The following is a 17805-nucleotide window of genomic DNA, read 5'->3' as shown; positions in this document are numbered from 1 at the left end:
ATGTCATCAATAGAAAGGTCATTCTATATGATGGGTTGTCTGTCCCTCTCGACCTGATCTAAGGAGGAATGTGATGATGGCTGATCTGGTAAGGCAGGAGGCTTTGATAACCATGACCACTGCCTCTATAGGGAAGTGCACATCTGAACTTGCTGTGTGAAAGTATCCTTCTAAGGTTTTTACTTGGAAGACGTCCTCTAATAACCAAATTACTAACAAGGCTTTGCACTAGATGTTAGGATCAATGATATTAAGGCCATCCTCATGCAAGGGCAAGATGGTCGAGGTTGAGCAGGACAAAAAGGCTGAGAAGAGAGGGGCAAATGGGAACACAGTCCATACACCTGGGACAAATGAGGTAAGAATGACTCTGCTGCTTCTGATCCCAGCCCTTCGAGGGAGACAAAAGGCAGACAGAGCAGGAAAGGAGAGGAGGAAAGAGGCAAAGAATACAGGGTTTTTAAAGAACATTTTAATTATCAGGAGAAATGTGATTACTTTACTACTTTTTCTTCAATAACCATTATGCTAGCCTGTTCCACCCTTTTTATGCAATCAGGAGTTGCCTGGTGTCTTATGTTCCCCAGTTTTTGCTTCCCACCAAAAGTCTGCAGACAGTTGGATGTAAGAGGGAGATCTCGTTATTCTCCCTCTCTCAAGTTTAAATGGATCAGTCGACATTGTAATCCACATTACCAGTTGCAGATTCCTGTCAATTTTATGCTTTCCCTATAGCATTAGGAATGTATTTACACACGGACTTTTCCTCCATCAAATGATCAGCATGTAAGACAAGCATATAGGAGTCTGTCACAACATGAAGTTTCAAATCTTCCGCAAGACTGGAAGCACTTTGCAACATCTTTGATTATCTCTTTACACATCTGTTCGATGATACAAAATAAAAATTACTATCAATTCAACAACAAAATTACTTTCATGTTTAAAAACTCATAATGATGGCAGTTTGATATATTACTTTCATCTTTAAAAACTCATAAAAATTACTTTCATGATACAAGATAAAAATTACTTTTATCTTTAAAAACTCATAATTCTGGCAGTTTGTTATGTTCATTTTTGAAAGCAGCATTAGGGTTTTTCAATACCTGTCAGCCTAAAAAGTTCTGTTATACAATTGGAGAATGAAGGATCTCCTCTCACTGTTGTCATATAAGCCTTATTTATCACTCCAAAATTACAACAATGAAGATAGGAAAATCTATTTTTCTACATCCTGTACGATATTATACGCCATATTTTGAGCAATACCAAAACCTTCAATTTCTTTAACATTTCTGAAAGTGCGGGAACAGCACCTTGTGCATACAATGTCAGTGTTGCCTTCATCTCACACTGCGTGTTACTGTTTTTCCCTTTCCACATAAATGAAAAGGAACACTTAGATTATAGACGATGAGGGGTTGAAGAACCTTTTTTGAGGAGCGTGTATCGTAGACCTCAATTTTGACATCTCCCAAGATCCTAACTTCAGGGAAGTAGAAAGTTGTAGTCTTGCCATTTCGTACAAGATTTGTTACAGCACCCACACGCTGGGATTGCCTCCATGGAAAAAAAATTGTAAAGAGGTTATCCAATAGATAATGAAACCGTTTAGCATTGTCTAGTGCAAATACTATCATGTAGTTGAATAGCACCCCCCAAAAACAGTAATGAGCAACAAAAGATCATCTTCACTACTTCTAGCATATGCCATAAAGTAGCATTGTTCAGCCAGTTAGATAAGAATCGCTCTACATCACAAAAGCACTAACCCATCAGTCTGAATTGCCATGTGATGCCCAAGACTGAAAATATCAGCAAGATTTGGACTAGTGTTAGCACTTTGTCTTGTAAACTTGTAAAATGTTGGACAAATTCTGTCTTTGTAGACTTCAGTTCTTTTAACACACACTGTATCATCTTTATGATTTGTGAATCCAGATAAAAGTAAGTATCCTCTTGATAAGTTCTAGGCCATGGCTTCACCATGGAGGAAGCTTATGTAGGTCGTGTTGTATTGTCCATTCAGGAATTCCCGTATATTCATGGTTTCATAACTTTTCAACTCCGATATGATACTACAGGCTATACGTAGCCATTAGCAGGGTATACCAGCAAGATCAGTTAAAGGATTCTCTAGAGAGACCATCATCGGCAGCCCACTAGCTGTGATTACTTGATTGCTCAAGATAAAGCTCCAGAAGCAACTTGATCCCCACCGTAACATTGTTGGCAGATTGTCCGGTAGAGAAAACAACACTTGCTTTCTCTGGCTCATTCAACATAAAGACATTTGCATTGCCATATGCTTTCAGATGGGAAGATCCCGTTATGCTAGCCTTCTCTTGATGGATGAGAGCACAAAGCATTATATTGATGCTTGTATTCAGCCTAGTGTATTTGGCGTGGTATCTGCTCCTAGTGTCCCAACATACTTACATGGGGTGGTGCCATATGCGGCTCAACGTCTGGGAAGTCCTTGTTATATGAGCCTAAACCACCTAGTTGGACTACCTTGTTCCCCTGAATTCCTAAGGTTGTCAATGGATCTGACTTGACTCTACAGTGACATCATCCACGTATTCTTGTGCAAGATTATGATTACCTCGTCCATCAAGTGCTCTTATGGGAAATTATTACAGTATTAGATGTTGACTTCCCTTTTATTTTTGGTTTTAAATTTTGGGAAATAAATAATCCTTTGAGTTGAAAAACAACACACAAGTAAACTCTCATTCAGGTTTCTCAAATCTTGGTTGTGTTAGCCAAAACAACCTTAGGTAGGAGGCCTAAGTAGCAAACAACCAGACCGGGAAGATGAATGCCAATCTGTAGCATATACCACAGTGAAACTGAATGTTCTCTTCAAGTTCGCACAAAATCCTCCGGAGGATCTTCGGTTGCTCCAAAGTCACCTTATGTCAAAAGCCCCAGATACCTTGAAGAGCATGAATGAGTAGCTGATCAAATGGCTGCAACCTATTGGATGTAGGGATGAGTGATGCTCTAAAACCTAAGAACATCTAGCACTCCAATGAAAATATTTTGGGAATGAGATTGGAGGGAGGATACCCATCTAGGAGATTATGTTGCCTTGGATTGGGTGGGCCCCAAAACAAGATCCCTTAGAGCGTTGATATACTAAGTGTTTGACTATGCTCCACCTTCTAGAAGCAGAAGTCTTGAGGATAGGTTGCTTTGGATGGGAAGAGGAACCCCTAGAGCACCAATATACTAGTTGTTTGATTGTGCTCCACCTTTTAGCATCACACAATGAGGATACAGTTTTGCTTCATTCTACCATCTCTTGAATGGTCTTGCCATGCCTTGTCCTAGGCACTCCAAACTGAGGCCGTTAGTCACCGATAACACTTCAACAGCGTCTAAGACTCCATCTCCCTAACAATTGACAATCAAATTTCAATTGAGTCTTCCATTGAATTCCCCTCTAATAGGATCCCCTCCTGTCCCCCAGCCCCAACCATGCCCCCACCTCCATTTTACTACTTGCCTTGCAGTCCACCCTCTTAGTCTCACCAGTCCCCCAAGCTGATATTTTTTCCTTTTAGCAAATTTCTTACAAGCATTTGCATGTACATGTGCCTGCAAATCGGTAACCACAAATAGAATCCTTAGGACCAGGTGGGTGATTAGAAAACTCAAAGAGTATATGATATGACCTTTCTGTGTGGTTGTGAAATAAGCAAGTGAGCTATATCCAAAGCACCGTCTGTTGTCTTCACAAGAATTAAATGTCCTACCTTGGTCAATTTATCCACACCATGAATATGAAATCATTACCAGATCTAAGCTTCGGTAGACTAGTAATGAAGTTCATGGAAACACATTCCCACTTCATATTGGGAATATCTAAAGGACTAAATTTTCCCAAGGCTCTTTACATCTTCTATTTTGACCCTTTTGCAAGGTAGGCATGTAAGCGCATGATCTCTTATTTCCTTTTTCACCCTTGGCCAATTAGACACAGGATCCTACATAGGAGGCAAGCCCTCTCTCCCATCTCGACCACTACATATTCTCATATCCTCTTTCACCAATAGTGGAATGTGATGCCATATCTGCATCCTAGCCTCATCTCTGACCGGTGTGTTAGGATATGCCTCAAGACATGAGGAATATAAATCAGTGACTATGTGCATGACGGCATGTGGATCAGTCTTCCAAACCCTGCCTAAGTCAACAAGCTAATTGATACACTCTTTGCTATGTCTCAGGCCATGAGCTACAGTATAGTGCTTGTTGACTCTACCACCCATTTGAGTCCAAAAAGACCCTCATGCATATAAGGCATACTCTGCTCTCTGATCTAGCAATGATTGTTGCAGAGCCCTTGCTGCAGCAAGGCGCTCCTGAATCCAAGGACTTGTAGGTCGTTTTTGCTCTTCCCTCTGAAGGGCTACCAACTATCGGCAAAGGCCAAGCCTGTATATCCCTTGCTTTCTGGAATTATAGACTGAACGATAGAAGTCACTAATGTCAGATAGCGCTGTTGCCACAAGAGAAGGGGATGACACTGTACCCTGCAAATGGGAAACCCAAATCTGTAAGGCCGCCTCAGTGAGATCCTCCTCTGGATACAAGGAATTCGGAATCCTAAGACTGGTAGAGAGACCTCTCCTATGGGGCTCAGAAATCATCAACACCACTGGAAAGTGTTCTGAAGTAGAGATCCCATGAGCAATGCAAATGGATCCAACTCTATCCAAATCCTAATCGTCGACATAAAATCGGAGGGGACGAACAGAATCTGAAACTGAAAATGCATGTCCCTACCCTAGTACCAAGGGCAGGTTACTGAAAATGTGTGACCTAAAAGCAAGCTAGGTACAGATATACCACCGAGACCCTGTATCTTTTGACTAACAATCCTCATCGATGAGAGGAAGTGCTGGATCGAAGGATCACAGGTGCCGCAGGTCCTGGTCGTGCAGAGCGTGAGCTCGATGCCAGAGGAGCACTCTATCAACAACCAATCGTGGTGGAGTTGTACCAGTACTTTGCTGTGGATTGGCACTCTGAGAGGGGGTTGAGGATGTGTACCAGATGGCTTTTTAGCCCTCTTCTTCTTTCAGAGGATTGAAAATTGCAAGTAGTGAGTCATCTCAGAGGAAGTACAAGAAGGATTCGGGAGATTGATGCAGCCATTCTAGTGGATTGGATCGAAATGGATGATATGCCTATTTCTTGTACCACTTGGATGGGAGCCTTCTCAGGATTGGGAATTCCTCTTCAGGTTATTGCTTTGCCATGACCACACGAGGATGCCTTGGTTTTTTATATCTAGATGGGATGCAAGCTGTCTAGTTCTTTAGATGATATTCTTTCGGGGATTGTTTTCCAGCCTATCAAGGTCATTGGCTTTGTGGAGCATGGTGTGGATTCTCAGTGGTACTTAGACCCTCACCCACTTCTCTTGGCCTTGGGTTCATGGAGATTGTGGCTCTATAGTGGGGCCCCACAACCAAGTATCTACAATGGGACCCAGGAGAGTGGGAATGGATTGATGAAGGGCATCGAGAGAAGAGCTTCCCCTTCTTTCGGTACACGGTCAATAATGCCACGAGGTTTCAAATCAGTTGCAAAGGTTGGAGACCTTCCAGATTTCCTCATTGGGAGAATTTTTAGATTTCTGCTGATTTGCCGAAAGTCTTCTGGAGGAGACATTGGAAATCCCATGGGAATAGAAAGATCACTCTTTTCTTTTGACTTTCTATTCATGGTGGGATTGCAGTTAATTTATGGAGATCCAAATCTGGGGCGGTCGGACTCCACGTGTCCACTCTGCAGTAGAATTACTTCAACATTCCTTATGGGACTGCAAATAGGCGAGGATCATTTGGAAGGGGATCGCTAAGGGTTTTCAGCACGTTTTCCACGCACCCCTTCTTCATGACTTGGGGTTCAGTTGCTTGGCTTTTCCTTTTAGGCCCGCAAATTTTTTATGAGAGGCATGACTCCTTCAGCTTTCTCGATTCGACGGCACTTAGTAGAGTCATGCCCTCTGGATGATGTACCAACTCTTCCTTTTAGAGCTGTACATGCTTCGACGGATTCCTCCTGGAAGATTCTGGATAGCATTTCAGCATGACATATCTGGAGAGCTAGATACACGGAGGCTATAGACCATTCCTAAGTCCGCAAAAAACCTACTTTGGCCAATATTTGGATAGACGCTATACACACATTGATGGCCACTTGGATGAGCATACATGAATTTTCTAGATCTGCCTCTGCTAGGGGACCTGGGCTCCCTCTTCTAGGAGTTTGCTATAGAGTTGCGGTGGCATTTTTAGCCTCAGCCTTGGATCTTTCCTTCCTCATTTTGAGGAGTAGTTTTTTATTTTTTGCATCTTATTTCATGCTACGCATGTTGTATTTCCGCTTTGAGCTTGCTTTGCAGGGTTTTATTCATACTTAATGGACGTCTTTTTAGTGGGAGAAAATGACAAATGCTTGTAATATGTATGAAAATCTTGTAATTTCTTTGTGTTCTTTTATTACCAAAACCTCGCCCCCATGGAAGTACTTATGGATGGCCTTCAAAGTGCTTACTTTTGACTCCAAGATGAGATTCAGCTTATAGTCTCCATTTCCACCATTGCATAGAATCCAGACTTGAATATCTGTGCCATGATAGAAAGGCAGTCATTTAGAGAGATTACATGGAGATAAAGATAGTTAGGGAAGAAACCATAATTTGAACATTTCCAGATCATAGGCAAAGCCACCGAAAGATCCAGGCACACCTAAATGGTTTGTTTCCCTAAGTTATTTCGAGCCACATCGTGATATTTGTGCAACCAAGATGTTTATTTTACTAAATTGAAATTGGATAATACCAGCGTGCAGATGCACACAAGGTTTGGTTCAAAGAGAGACATGCTTGGTATTTTCCGATGAAAATAATGCAGTTTACTGTTTTAATAATAACAAGCTGAAAGAGGTCAGCAAGCAGGAAGAATGAGACAAGCACAACCAGGTCATGAGCAGTTCATCATCGATGACCAGGAGAAAAATCCTTAATTTTGATGCTAAACTGTGATGACCACAGTTACGGTAGTCAGGACAGGAGAAATAGGATGTTTACCGAATGTGGCGAATGCTAAGAACAGGTAAGAAGCTCCATAAATGGCGGGCAGCAGCATGACAGTGACCTTCAAGAAAATAGCAACATTTTCCAGAAAACTGGCATGCTAAAGTTGGATCTCCTCAAGAATATAGCCATTGATGAGTTCCTCCAAAGATGTCGACAGGCACGATGCACGGGACCCAGGGAAAGCCTAGGCTCTGATACCATGTAAAAGTATCATGCAGACACGATCAGAGTTGAAAAGTGGAGATAAGATTGATGCAAAACAGTAGGAGCTTGATTGATGAAAGCAAGTACAATGGTGCCTCATTAGAGGGTGCCTTGTCTTGTACTCATCGATGATGTCACACAAAATCAGATCATATCAAATCTAATCTCATCTAGCCCTAAATGTCAAGCCAATACCCTTTCACACGTACATGCAACCTAATACTCAAAGTAGAGCCCTAATCCACACTATAGCTCCAAAATACCCCAACAGTAAGGTCAACGTAAACTATGGACCATATTGGCTGCTCCAATTCTCCATCATATGGCCTTCCTGCCCTCCCCCCTAGCTCCCAGCTCATCCTCTGCCCTCACGCACACATGTGCCTTCTTCTCCCTCTCCTGGACTGTTCTCTTGCAGGGAGATTCTCAAGCAGCACATTTGCGGCACCTTTTTGCTTAATTCGACCTGGAATAGCATGCCTTTCTCCTGGATGAAGTGCGGCTGCAAGAAGATTCTCTCAACCCTCCATCTTGGGCTATTTGTCCTTGCTTGCTGTGTGACTAACAGCCCAAAGTTTGGGACTTCTCCAGCTTCATTCCCGTACCGGAACCTCTCTGAAATTTCCAGCAAATACCAGGTCTATCTCGAGTCGTAGTTAACTGCATTTCTGTGTACTTTCAGCTGATCCAGGCATCTCCAGATTAATTTCCAGGTTCAGCACAATCTCAAGGTTCTCAGCTCCTTGTTGAGCTTTGAACCACTCCCCTTTTATACCTTAGTTGTTCATTTTCCCCGCTTCTGCCAGTCCAGTTCCAACCCCCTCCTTCTATCTCCTAGCCTCTCTTGGGACTCCCTTAGGTTCTCAGCCTCCTGCCTAGCCTCTCCGTCTCTTCAGCCTCTCCACCCTTAGAAATACCTTAGGTTCACAACCTCTCCTTCCAGCTCTTCTTCCTTAGAATTCCCTTAGATTCCCAGCCTCTCCACCTCTCACCTCCCTCTTCTCCCTCCCCCTTCCCTTTTCACTTAGAAATCTGCTCTACCCCTCCCCCTCAACCCTCTGCAAACGACAGACAAACTCCTCCCTTAGGTTCTCAGCCTCTCTCGTAGCCTCTCCTCCTCCTCAGCCTCTCCACCCAGAAAAATCCCTTAGGTTCACAGCCTCTCCTTCCAGCTCTTCTTCCTTAGAATTCCCTTAGATTCTGTTGCAAATATTCAAGTTCAAGCTATGCCAACCATGTGGTAAGTATGTCGGCCAGGTGACAAGGTGACAAGGTGACAACCATGTGACAACTATATCAGTGAGCTGACAAGGTGACAACCATGTCTGTGACAACCATGGTGACAACTATGTCAACTTAAGATAACCATGGTCACTTGTGTACGACAACAAGACCTCACAAGTCCACCTAAGTGATCATTAGTCATTCACACAGCAACCTGTGTAAATGTGGTGCAAAGGAGCGGCCAGGAGCTGCACATGGAGAAGATAAGTCTGCACCGACTAGGAGTCAGAAGGCTAAGCGGTGCACACGGAGTAATGCACACGGAGTAGTGCATATGAGGCAGTGGACCATAGGGAGGTGCACATGGGCTAATTATATCACCAACTGTGAGGAGGCTAGCGAGTTAGGAAGTAATTGAAGCCATGAAGAGTCGGAACACTGGAATGGCTAAGGGAGATAGAGACACCACCAATGGGGAGAATGGGAGAAGATTTTCAGCTAGCGAAGGGGACCCCTTATGAGCAGTGGAGAGGATGAAGGGGTGGGGAAAGGAGGGGGAGAGGCATTCGATGATTGTAGGGGGAAACATGAGAGTGACAAGAAGGCTTGAGTCAGGAGCTCGCCTAGTGTATCATTGTGGTGTCCTTTGGGTGTACTTCTCTTCAGCTCTCAATACTATGCTTCCGTCCACCTCTATTCACAACTATAGCTCCTCTTCACCTCGTGTGTTCCCCTGTTCATCCCCCTTCACTTGGTATAACGGACCTTGTGTCATGTGGCTTGAGTTCTATTCCGTTCATGTTGAAGGTTGGCTCTTGTGATTTCATTCCGCCTAAGTCTCTCGCTTCGCTTACATTACTCTTGCACTCATATCGCTTGCACCATCAGTGACACCATTGTCCCTGCGCTTTCCATTGTTGACACCATCATCCAACACTCACACCATGCACCATTGGTGACACCATTGGCACATCCTACTTGCTCCTCGCACCAGCGGCCCTAGGCCTCCAGTAATACTTCCGGAAGTGGTAGGACCTCTATTTGCAACTCTAGCTCCTCTTCACCTCGTGTGTTCCCCTCTTCATCGCCCTTCACCTAGTATAACAGACCTTGCATCATGTGGCTTGAGTTCTGTTCCATTCATGTTGTTGAAGGTTGGCTCTTGTGGTCTCATTCCGCTCATATCGCTACCACCATCGGTGATACCATTGTCCCTATGCATTCCATTGTTGACACCAGTGTCCAACACTCACACCACACACCATCGGTGACACCATTGGCACATCCCTATTTGCTCCTCACACCAACAGCCCTAGGCCTCCAATAACACTTCTGAAAGTGGTAGAACCCCCCCCCCAAACAATTTATGGCGATCATGGTGGGACATTGTTGGTGTTGCGTAGCACGAGTGAAGTGGTATTCTAGGGTCTTAGAGAGAGAGGTCTTACATCGATAGTTATAAAACCTTTGAAGGAGCTATTGAGAGAACTAGGAGGTACTTAAGGAAAGTGGAGAAAAGACTTCCAGCAGACCACACCTGATACAAAAATCATAACGTGTGACAATGGAAGTTCATAAAGTCCTCAGGGCGAGCACATATAGTGAACCGATTGGAGTAGTAGTCAGAGCAAGTAACTTTATCGAAACTCTCATTGACTGGAACTGGCAAGATCTTGGTGGTCAGATTGGAACTCCGGAGAAGTACAAAGTGGAGACCGGGTGAAAGAGGAAAGTGCAAAGGGTGAAGGCTGCTCAAGAGCTTATCAAGGTCAAGACAGCCCCTCTTCTACTCTTGCAACGATGTCTTCATCACCACCCAACGGCAAGAGTCTCCTTCCATTGTTGTGATCAAGCCTTCTTTCTCACCCACGCACACATGAGATCTGCTTTCCACGCTTTAGCTACACTTGTCATCAGCATACGACCCGAGGACCACTTGTGAGCACCTATGCTACAACGAGCAACGACAGGATTGTAGGTAACCAACACCCTCGGAGCCTGGACTGGGAGAGACAGTGATGACAACAAAACCAACACTCTCTGATCGAAGTCAGTTCTGAAATACTTTGGTTAACCATAGTTAACCCTCTTGGCATAAGCCAAGTCTCTTTGACCAAAGTCAATACTTTGACCAATAGAAAATAAGTCTTTGACCATAATTAAATAAATAAAGAACTTCAAATTTATGATCAAATAAAATGGTCAACTAGAACTTTGACTTGGAGTATTTACAACTTGTGACAAAATCATTCTCAACTGCCATCAAGGCACGCACAAGCCTCTCAAGTTATAAACTACAAATTAGAATGGTTATAAAGTTGTAAATTTGTATTACTATTTCTTTAAATAATACTTTAAATTAGCGCTATGGCATGCATCAAATTTATTAAAGGCCATTGTAATATTTGAAACCTCGTTATATGGTTTATCCAAATCATGATATACTTTTGTGTATCCTCAAACAAGTAAGCCATTGAATAAAGAACATAAAAATCTCAATGTTGATAAAATAAGAAGGGTGAGAGGTGAAGAGTGATTAGAATCTTGTGTTAAGGCAAGAACAAAAAGTCCTCTAGTGGCATGCATACCAGATTTGAGAAGAATATTTGAGTATATAGTTATATTTGATAGCACCAGGGGTACTCTGTTTCGGGGACCATATTTCCAAAACTCATAAAAGTAAAAAAGGTAACGCCTTTGGCTAGATATGGTTATGCCCTGCAAAAAGAAGAAATGTATCCATCAAGTCATAAATCTCTCTCTCTCTCTCTCTCTCTCTCTCTCTCTCTCTGTGTCTCTCTCTCTCTCTTCACCGACGGGTCAGTTTCGGGCATCTTCACATAGGCTACGGGTTGAGATAGGAGGAGAAGAGGGCACCTCATGCAAAAGACAAATCTGTATTTTATGTGATATGCAAGAGACCGAGAGACAGAGGATCACTATGCTTTCAGATGCTCTATATACTACGAGATCCATGGACGACACCACTATCTTTTCAGTACCGGTCTCGGCCCACTCAGAGTTTTCTTGGCACATCCAGATCAGCAAGGGTGTCTATTTTCCTTCTTGAGGTGCCAGAGACAAAGATATTAGCTCATAGCAGCACAGAGGAGAGCACATGAGGGACTAGTTGAGAGCCCAATCAAAGCACGATCATGGATTTTATCTTTGGTGGCCTGAGTCAGGGACAACAGGGGATCCGACACAAGAGAGAGCCACATGACACGACCCACCAGATCCGACCCCAAGTGGACACTCACATGAGGGCCGTAGACATATCCTCTCTCTTTGACGTGGGAGACAGACCACTAGAGTGATGATAGCACTTGTCGGACAATGGGCCACATCACGAAGACTATAAAAGAGGAAGGATGGATCTAGACAAGCTGAGCGATAGTAGCATTCTATCACTGATTCACATTTATTTTAAAACCCCTTGCTCCAGGCTCTTAAATACCATATTTACCCTTACTTCTTTTATCTCTCGACGCCAAACCTTGCCAGATTCTAAACCACTGTCAAATAGCTTCTCTTGTTTGTCCTTAGTCTTCTAGTCGAGTTGGTTCTACCGATAGCATACACAGGTCTAGCCACTCAAGGATGACCAGGGGATTCTCCTTTGTGTTTGCTCCCCCTTTGTGGGTTTCTCTCATAACGATAGCACAATGTACTAATTTTTTATTTCTTCTCACAAGCATCGGCCTTGGGTAGAAGATCCCACTTTAATGGCCCCACTCGTAGGTTTCACTATATCTGGTTATCCTTTCTCTTTCATAGACGTTAATAAACTTTCTTGAAGGAACATGGTGGAAAGAGAGAGAGAGAGAGGGTAGGCTAGGGAGAGAGGAAGTGATACTCAAAAGGAGACATAATGAAATGGAAATGAAATGACTAGAGCAATGAACAAAAAAGAGAGTACTCACATATAGACCAAAGAGCTTGTAGCTTGATACTTGATTGATTTGACACTAGACAAGTACAACTCTTATATAAGAGCACACACACACATATGAATACCTATTTATATGGGATAACTCCCAATATGACACGTGGCATCCATAGGACTCACTAGACTATAAAACACCCCCTAGACACCAAGTACACTCATTTTTGACTCACTTTGGCTTCATATTCCAACACCCCCCCATTAAGGCAAGGTGAGAGACTACAAGAATGGAACCAAGAACAAAACATGACAATGACAGTCTAAGGTGAGGGACTATTGGAATGGAACCAAGAACAAAACATGACAATGCCGGTCATCAGGCTAAAGTCTGAGCGTGTTCAGAGGTTGATCCAAGCACTCTCATGGCTTGAGACTCAACATGCTCAGAGGCTCACGTTATAGCATGGCTACATGACCAGCTCATAATTCTAGGAATACACCATCCTCCTGAAACTCGGCTAGGCCTAATAACGAGACCTATCAAAGCCAATACATGGCTCCCACAATACATCCCCCTCTAAACCTATCAAAGCCAATACATGGCTCCCATAGTATATCCCCTCTTGGCGCCAGGGGCTAATGAGAGACATGGAGCCACATACTAAAACAAAATAGGAAAATACATCTTTGAGGACTATTGTGACGCCAAAAATTGATATTTTTTATGTGGCATTGGTATTGTTTTTCTCTATGTTTGATAAGAGTTTGAGTATCAAGTGATAGCCTAGTGGCTCTCACTTATTTCTATTTTCTAAGATATTGTATGGGATTGAGAAAATGAGTGGAATGGATCATTGTAAATACCATGTGTAAGAATGATAAATACCTTGGTATGGGGTGATAGTTATTTCTGTATGGGATATTATGGGGTTTTTAGAAAATAGGAAGAGTGAGTCATATAAAGAGGTGGGCTCATGTCCATGTGTTTCAATAATATAAGAGAGGCCACATGCCAAGCGTGTGGAAGACATGTGGAGGAGTGTGGAGTCAAGAGGAATCCTTCTAGAATTCCTATGTGGAATAAGGAGGATGTGGAAATATGGAAAAGAGAGAGTCCCTATGGGCTCCACATGGGAAGACTCTTGACTTTCTCAATATTTCAAGAGTCTTGAGCATCTTTTGATGGGACACATGGCAAGAGTAGTCAGAAAGGACATGGATGGTGACATACGGGCTGATGTGATTGATGGGAAAAGGAATCTACAGGCAGCAATTGTAAATGGGTGAAGGAGGGTGACAAAATCTCTATAAAAGGAGCCCTCCTCTCCCTTGTTCATCATCTCTTTCACCATTAGGCATCGTGTTGTTGTAGCTCTAAGTCTCCTCATATCTCTTCCATGAGCCTTCTCTCCCTCTTGTAGATATTCTCTTATGTAGACTCTTGAGTCCATCTCTCTCTATGAGTAGTCTTGGAGCTTCCGCTCTCTCTTGTGCGTATGAAACCTCCCCTTCTCCCTTGTGTTTGTACTATTTTGAGTTGCATTGGAGTGGAGTCTCACTCTATTGACAATGAAGATCACTTCGTATTCCATCTCTTGAGTCTCTCTTCCCTTTTCTTTCTTTCAAAGCCTTAAAAGTTATTTCTATTCGGCCGCTCATTGCATACACATGGTCCATCTATTTCCCGAGCCACCAAGGGAGTTACTCACCCTCTTCTAGGCGAAATCTATGAGTGGTGGATCGTTGATGAAGGTGGAGTCTTGAGAGAGCATCCTGCTCAAGCGAAATTAGCATGGGAGGAGGGCAGTTTTTATGACAGTTTGACCCCTGTTAGTGTTTTGCTCATAACTTTTCGCTCGGTCGCCCGATTTGGATGAAACTTATATCAGCGCGAAGCTCTCTTCAAGGTGCATGTCTCTATGTGATTACACCTTGAATCAAATACTACAGAAAAAAAGTTATGAGTCTCTGTGTCTGACAGTATGTTTCCATGATAGCTTTTTACCCCCATCTAGTAAACCGCCCATAACTTTCTGGTCACTTCTTTGTTTCTTACGAAACATATATCAGCACGAAGCTCTCTTCAAGGCGCATGTCTCTATGTAATTAGACCTTAAATCAGATACTACAGTAAAAAGTTATGAGTCTCTGTGTCTGACAGTCTATTTTCATGATAGTTTTTACCCCCGTCTTGTAAACCGCTCATAACTTTCTGACCGCTTCTTTGTTTCGTACGAAATGTATATCAGCGCGAAGCCCATCTCAAGGCGCATCTTTATATGTTTTGAATCTTTGATATCATGTCTCTACTAAAAGTTATAGGCCTCTGTGTCTAATGACAGTTTGCGGAGTGTTTTGAGCTAATTGTAAAGGTATCTATGAAGGAGGTGCAATGTTTCCCTGGAACCTACCCATCCGACCCAATCAGCCCCTTCAAACTCCTCGATATATATCAGTTCATGTCATGTTGAGCCGCAAGATCTTCTTTCAACAATGTATCGCTCTTCTCTTTGGCGCAGACCGGCTTGCTGAGATTATGGCCTCCGTTGATCCTTTCCTTCTCCCTATGCTTGAGTATAACATCACTTGGGATGTTACCATCTTCATTCTCATCTAAGGAAGGAAAGTATGGTGTGGTCTCTTGGTATAAAAGCTTCTTTTTAATGTCCTTTTCCCAGTGATAGATATCTCTATCACTCAGTTCGAAAGCAGTAGAAAGTGAAGATGTGCATGAAGTTTATTACCCCCAACTTCATGTCACACTATCCAAGGCAGAGAACCTTTTTTTTTTTTTTTTTGCAAAAAGAGACTTCTATTAAGTATTAAAGAAAAACCATTAGAGCAAGCTCCATACGGGATACATCATGCAATGCACGAAAAGCTCAAGAGCCAAAAAGAAAGGATTGAGGCTGATAGTACCATCTCAATCCGGTAGAAACCTCTCAGAAAAAGGGAGAACCTCTCCAAACTCGAAGAAATATAGTCCTTCTAGAAGAGGCTACCCGTGAAGGGCCCTGCATGCTAGCCCATATGGCTATCAAAGTGTGAACCGTGTCAGACCAAATACCCATGAAAACCTGTAATGGGTGTATCTGGGTGCCATCCAAGGCCTCAGTACATCTGGCTCTCCAAATATGCCAAGAGGAAATGCTAGCCAAAATCTCCCAAGAGGTGTCCACTGAAACATGAGAAGCTCTGAAGGGAGTAAGTGGTATATCCTGTAGAGAGCAAGGCTCTATCACCTGCCGGTGGACCGAGAGTGCGCAAGAAGAAGGCTCACCCTCATAAAACACCTGGGGCCCAGTAAGAGATAACCATGCGACCGAGCCCCAAGTCATGAAGAAAGGGGAAGTGTGAAAGATGCTGAGTATCCGAGCAACCCCTTTCCAAATAGTCCTCGCCTGACTGCAGTCCCAAAGGCAATGTCGCACTGACTCCTCTACAGAATGGCATCGAGGACAAGTGGGATCAGCCCCAAATCGTAATCTCCACAGGTTCACTGCAATCCCTCCATGAATAGAAAGCCAAAAGAAAAGAGTGATCTTTCTATTTCTGAGGGATTTCCAGAGCCTCCTCCAGAAATTTCTACGCAAGTCTGCGGTGATGAAGAAGCTTTCCCAATGGGGGGCTCTAGAGGGAATCCAACCCCTACTGTTCAGTTGAAACCTCCTGGCATTACCAACCGTGAAACGAAAGAAGGGAATCCCCCTCTCTCGGTGCCCATGATCTATCCATTCCCACTCTCCTGGGTCCCACTGCAAGCACCTGATAGGTGCACCTCCATATAACCGCAACCTCCAGGATCCCAAGGCCAAGAGCAGAGGGTCGGGGTCGAAGTACCACTACAAGCCCGCTCCAAGGTCCACAAAACCAGCAATCCTGATAGGCTGAAAGGCAACCTCAAGAAGAATGCCATCCTTGAATGTAGAAAGTAAACCTCCATCCCCAACATCAAAGACCAGTGCGTCTTCCCCAAGACCTCGGAGAGCGATCACCTGTAAAGGAACTGATGTCCTCGAAAAAGCCCCCATCCAAGTGGTGGAAGTAATAGGCAGCTCAACTATCCATTCCACCGGGATGGCTGCATCTATCTGCTGAATCCTGCGTGCTACCCCTCTGAGGTGACTCACGGACTGCAGTCTCTGATCCACAGGTAGCCTGATAAAAGATTTCCAAGTGCCTACAGTGTAGGCGGGGCCTCTCTCCCATTTGGACCACTGCATATAATGGGAAGTGCCCAGTGGTCTGGCATGCTCGTCGAGAATACTATCATTCCAAATGATCGGTTGCCTATCAATCTCTTCGATGGTAGAAGGTGGAATCCTTCGAAGAGTGTTCCTGAAGCTCCCCCAAGCTTTCAGGATGGCAATCATGAGAGGAGAGGCAGGAGATCTGAGAAGGGCTGATGTGAAAATCCATCGAGGGCTGTCCACCCAATCATCTCCCAAGGTTGGTGTGCAAGCCTGAATGCATCCAAAAAAGAAATCCTTCCAAGGTTCCTGCCCAGGCATGAGTCCCCTCACCACCACCTTACAAAGCAAAGCCCTACACTGCGAGTCCGGGTCAATGACATTAAGGCCCCCTTCACATGTAGGGAGAATAATAGTCTCCCAGGCCACCCTTGCTGCAACATCTGCTGTGCCATCAAGTTCACTCCATAAAAAATTCCTGATTGGTCTGATGAGCTGAGTGATGCAATCCCTAGACCGGCACCAGCAAGAACACATGAACCAGGAGGTGGCCAAGAGAACCTTGTTCACTACCACAACTCTAGATGCAAGGTCGAGTTTGACAGAGCTCCAGAAAAGGAGCTTTTTTCTTATACTTTCTAGTATTAGGGCAAACTGCTGTGCTGGAGAGATGTCCAATCCTACTTGGCATCCCAAATACCTAATAGGAACACCCCTCTGAATCCAAGAATGTCTGAGTATCATGGATGAGATCTATCTGAGTATCATGGATGAGATCTGGAAGAAAGGGCTGTAGTCGGATGCTGATCGCCTTGGCAAGGATTTTGTAAAGAGTGCCCAAAAGAGTGATGGGTCTCCAATGGGATACAAAATTCATGTTGCCACCTTTTGGGATAAGGTGAATGAGTCCCTCAGTCAGTGATTCAGGCATCTCGCCCGAGTCCCAAATGCCCTACAGGGCTGAAGTAATATGATCACCTATCATATCCCAAAAGGCTATAAAAAAAGAGGGAGTAAGACCATCGAAACTAGGGCACCTGCCCTTATGAAGGGCAGAAAGAGCAGTCTTGAACTCTGTGTTGGTAAAGCGTGCATCAAGTGAGCATAACATCTCTGGGGTGACCAACACAGGTAAACTCTGACAAACTTCATCTCTAGCCACCTCTCTGGCCTGTGAGTTT

The 17805-nt window shown here is 43.8% G+C and overlaps 1 protein-coding gene across 3 annotated transcripts in view; it reads right to left on the bottom strand.

Annotated features, from left to right (window-relative positions):
• The window catches only part of LOC147901804 (uncharacterized), an 89601-nt gene that overhangs the window by 19615 nt on the left and 52181 nt on the right, over nucleotides 1-17805 (bottom strand). For 2 of the 3 annotated variants that reach the window (XM_087374791.1, XM_087374789.1), the window contains exons 7-9: nucleotides 11137-11266; nucleotides 6577-6647; nucleotides 1064-1553 (exon numbers count right to left, since the gene is read on the bottom strand). In XM_087374791.1, coding sequence (XP_087230917.1) covers nucleotides 1347-1553; nucleotides 6577-6647; nucleotides 11137-11266 — 408 coding nt within the window. In that variant the 3' untranslated portion in view covers nucleotides 1064-1346. Of the gene's footprint in view, nucleotides 1-1063; nucleotides 1554-6576; nucleotides 6648-11136; nucleotides 11267-17805 lie in introns of those variants that run through there. The other variant, XM_087374790.1, reaches the window with a different exon arrangement.

Source organism: Dipteris shenzhenensis, chromosome 5 (assembly GCF_047967505.1).
Source record: "Dipteris shenzhenensis isolate YYH24624 ecotype China chromosome 5, Dip_SZ_1.0, whole genome shotgun sequence".
Classification (NCBI taxonomy): Eukaryota; Viridiplantae; Streptophyta; class Polypodiopsida; order Gleicheniales; family Dipteridaceae; genus Dipteris; species Dipteris shenzhenensis.
This window is presented reverse-complemented; position numbering and strand designations above follow the sequence as displayed.